This window comes from Rutidosis leptorrhynchoides, chromosome 7 (assembly GCF_046630445.1).
Source record: "Rutidosis leptorrhynchoides isolate AG116_Rl617_1_P2 chromosome 7, CSIRO_AGI_Rlap_v1, whole genome shotgun sequence".
Taxonomy (NCBI): domain Eukaryota; kingdom Viridiplantae; phylum Streptophyta; class Magnoliopsida; order Asterales; family Asteraceae; genus Rutidosis; species Rutidosis leptorrhynchoides.
In genome coordinates, this window is record NC_092339.1 from 88,193,806 (window position 1) to 88,198,129 (window position 4,324).

A 4,324-nucleotide genomic window follows, 5' to 3' on the forward strand; every position below is an offset into this window, starting at 1 on the left:
TATCTATTTAGTGATCAGTCCGCTAGTACACAGTCTGACTAGATTATACCGTGATTATTTACCACCCTTGACACATTAGTGCATTATACATATATTATATTATACGGAGTACATAATATATATTCATATATCCATCCATCATGTATTACAAATTGCAAAGCAATAAAGAAAATAAATTTAAGAACAGACTCCTAGAGTGAGGTAAAGCAAAAGAAGGGTAGTCTTTCTCAAGCCCGGATCCCAATGGTATGCAGGAAGGATGCCAGCATTGTTTACTATAAACTCATTCTTTTTGTACAATTTTAAAGAAACTTGCTTTGTTTTTCTTTAGAAATCTTTTCAGAGAGACCACAAAGAATTTAGATAAAGATTATACATACATTTATATTAGTAACATTTAACGTACCCTTCATTTAAAAAATTCATCTAGTGAGTTTGTGCTTTACTTTGCTACCTTTTGTCTTCATTTATAAATATAAAGATATATCTCTATCTCTATTACTTATACTCTTAGTTTCAAAAATGGAGGGAAAGCAAAGTATGATTAGTTTAGCATCCACCCAATGATTGATGAGCTTAGCATCAACAAAAAAAATCAAAACTTGCTACTTGGGATTATAAACATTTGCTAGCTTTTTCTTTATTTCAAGCTTCAAAGTGAGTTACATTCATAAAAAATGAAGTCTTTGAACAACAATGACAACAACAAAAATAGTAACAATTGGTTAGGCTTCTCTCTCTCTCCTCATATGAACACAAATTCAACCATGGAAGGTTCACCACCACCACCAAATCCTTCTTCTTCATCTCACCCCACAACTTATTTTAATCTTCCTTGTCATTTCAACAACTACTTAAACAATTATGGAGTTGAAGGTGAAAATGGTAATAGTGGGATTTACTCTTCTTTTCCTATTATGCCCCTCAAGTCTGATGGTTCACTTTGTTTGATGGAAGCCATCACTAGATCACAATCACAAGGTTTGCTTCTTCTTTTTTTTTTTTTTTTTTTTTTTAAAAAAAATAAAAATGTTTAATGTGTGTATAAAGTGTTGAATATTTAATGTGTTTTTAGGAATGGTTAGTTCAACACCACCAAAACTTGAGAATTTCTTTGATGGTAGTACAATGTACTACAACCAAAATCAAGAACACAACCATATGCCACGTCAGCAACAGATTCAAACCCAAAACTACCCAGATTACTCTAGCTTCAGACCTTTGTACCAAACTGTACAACAAGATCAACAAGTCAAGGAACATGACCAGAATATTACTGCTCATGATCACCTTCATCATCATCAACAAGTACCAATTAGTATTGGTCAATATGATGATGATGATGACGTCACTGGTATGAAGAACTGGAACTATCATTCAAGTGCTGATCATCATGGTGGTTATGGGGATCTACAGTCACTTAGTTTGTCAATGAGCTTTGGTTGTGTTAACTCTGCACCACAACAACAACAACAACAACAGCAACAGCAAATTATACCTGCTCCTGTTGCTGTTTCTGCTAATATGATTACTGATAATTGTGTTGGTGTTATGGATACCAAAAAAAGAGGGTCTGAAAAGGTTGACCAACGCAAACAAGTTGTTCATAGGAAATGTTTGGATACATTTGGTCAAAGAACCTCTCAGTACAGAGGTGTTACCAGGTTCATTAATTTCTTAATAACATTTCATATTATTAATTATTTTTTTTCTTCTGAAAAAATGTTAAATTCCTAGTTTTGGTTGCTGATTATGTGGCTTTATTATCAGGCATAGATGGACTGGTAGATATGAAGCACATTTGTGGGACAATAGTTGCAAGAAAGAAGGCCAAAGTAGGAAGGGAAGACAAGGTTATAAATAAATAGATAAAAAACAAAAAAACACATATATTATTAATTAATAGTGTTGACTTGTACATTAGTTATAATTATTACAGCTTCATACTAATTTTTTTGTTTGCTGTTTTCTGCTGGACTTAAAACTTTGCTTCAGTTTATCTGGGTAAGAGTTTCATGTTATCATTTACTCCACTTATTGAAGTATTAATGTACAAAAAGATAGAAAATTAAAAATTTAAAGCTAATAATTCGATCATATTATTGTTTGACTACTAAAGGTGGGTATGATATGGAAGAGAGAGCTGCTAGAGCATATGATTTAGCAGCACTCAAGTATTGGGGTCCTGCAACTCACATCAATTTTCCGGTAGCTTTCAACTGTTCTTATAAAACAACTCACATCAATATTATATTATCAATTATACCTTATAGTTAATATTTATTTATTACTAGATAATATAATATAATTATGTATTTTTTTAGTTGGAGAACTATGAACAAGAAGTTTTGGAGATGAAGAATATGTCCAGACAAGAATATGTAGCTCATTTGAGAAGGCATGCAACTCTTTCAACTCTCATTTTTAAACCCAAATACATATAGATTTATATATTTATATTTATATATTTATATGAATTTTACTTTTAATTACTGAATTTGAAAACTGACTACTCAACTTTTATCCTATTGATTGATAATTTCAGGAGAAGCAGTGGTTTCTCCAGGGGAGCCTCAGTCTACAGAGGAGTAACAAGGTCTCAAATTGATTGCATATCATTTTTATAGGAAAAAAGCTTGAATCATTTTTAAAAAAATCAAAACTGAAATTTGAAGGATTAAATCGTTATTAACCCTAACTAATATGGTTTAACTTTTTTATTTGTGATTTTCAGACATCATCAACATGGCCGATGGCAAGCTCGGATTGGCCGTGTGGCTGGAAACAAAGATCTTTACTTGGGCACATTCAGTAAGTTTTTTTTTTTTTTTATAGTAAGTTTTATGCTTGCTAGCAATTTTTATTATTATACTTTATGTTATGTTATTTATTTTACGTATGTATTAAAAAACCAATAGACAAATGTGAAATCTTGACTTGATGGTCTAAGCTATTTTTATCAAAAAAAGAAGACTGATTTTTATCAAAGAGCATCTTCTGTGATGACTCTCCAATGGCCAATGCATGCTTTTATGTCATTTATGTCTTGCTGCATTTTCAGATTTTGTTTAAAGTCACACAAGCTATATGTCAAGTGGGACCCAATTAACGTGTATACTAAACTATTCATTTATCTCCCAATATCATAAAATTTTATTCACCAAAATATGAAATTAATTAACAGGCACCCAAGAGGAGGCTGCTGAGGCTTATGATGTAGCAGCAATCAAATTTCGGGGCGTTAATGCAGTCACAAATTTCGATATATCAAGATACAATGTTGAAAAGATCATTGCAAGTAACACCCTTTTGGCCGGTGAACTAGCTAGGCGAACCAAGGAAGTAATCGTTACAAACAATCAGCTTTTATCTGTGGACCCCACGGCTCATAACGAGGAACCTAAGACCATGTTTACTGAGCTCACAGCCAATAGGAACATGTTGGACTGGAAAATGACACTATATGATCAGAATGGGACTGGATCCACGCTTGAGGGCGATGAGTCATCGTCTAAACTTGAAACACATTTGTCGAATGCTTCTTCGTTGCTGACGAGTTTAAGTACCTCGCGCGAAGATAGCCCTGAGAGAAGCAACGGTGGTGGTCTTTCGATGGTTCTTGAAACGCCTTCGTCATCGGCTTCAAAGTTTTTAGGAAATTCATCTGGTGATAATACTTGGATCCCAACAGAAACAAATCAAATGAGGACTCAAATCCCTGTGTTTGCTGCATGGACAGATGCATGATTTTTGCATTTAAAAAAAGGTTAAAAATGCATTTGTGGGGTCTAGTTTGGTGTTTTTTTACTCTGTTTTAGTATGTGTATTAGTCAATAAGTAATTAATTTGAATTGGGAAGGGGTATATTAAGTTCAAATGGGATTTGTATCAATCCATGGTAACATTGGTTACAAATTTTCACTCTAGAAGGTCTTATTTATTCGAAAGCGGCAATTAGTAGTATATTTTTCGAATCAATCTAGCTAAGCTTGTTATATTTACTTTTGTTTCATGCCTTAAATAATAAGTTTTTTTTATGTTAATCTAATGCATTAAGGTCTGAATCCATTTGTATTCAATAGAAGAGGATTCATATATGATGTAATGATTCATTGACCATAAGTTCCCAAATATGATTAGATTTGGCCTTTTTTTACGAATGGTCCAATTTTAAGTACAAGAATTGAACCTATCCCGGTCCTTTACTCCTATCAATTATGTAAAAGATCGCATTTGTTCTTTTGACCTATAACTGTTTTTGATGCATGTCACTACTCACCATGCAATATCATATCTATGATGTTATATTTATATTTATTTGTAA

The 4,324-nt window shown here is 32.6% G+C and overlaps 1 protein-coding gene across 1 annotated transcript; it reads left to right on the forward strand.

Moving 5' to 3' along the window:
* The first annotated feature begins 677 nt into the window (after window positions 1–677).
* LOC139859416 (AP2-like ethylene-responsive transcription factor ANT) lies at window positions 678–3,780 on the forward strand. Its single transcript, XM_071848207.1, has 9 exons — window positions 678–981; window positions 1,076–1,664; window positions 1,771–1,853; window positions 1,996–2,004; window positions 2,120–2,208; window positions 2,325–2,398; window positions 2,546–2,596; window positions 2,735–2,811; window positions 3,185–3,780. Exons 1-9 carry the CDS (start codon window positions 678–680, stop codon window positions 3,745–3,747), a joined length of 1,839 nt encoding a protein of 612 aa, XP_071704308.1. The 3' UTR covers window positions 3,748–3,780.
* Window positions 3,781–4,324: the final 544 nt, after the last annotated feature.

Bases quoted from the DNA above. Each gene is read 5' to 3' on its own strand.
- LOC139859416 (XM_071848207.1), top strand. From the start codon at position 678: ATGAAGTCTTTGAACAACAATGACAACAACAAAAATAGTAACAATTGG. The intron at 982-1,075 runs GTTTGCTTCTTC...ATGTGTTTTTAG, and splicing joins CACTAGATCACAATCACAAG to GAATGGTTAGTTCAACACCA. The intron at 1,665-1,770 runs GTTCATTAATTT...CTTTATTATCAG, and splicing joins CAGTACAGAGGTGTTACCAG to GCATAGATGGACTGGTAGAT.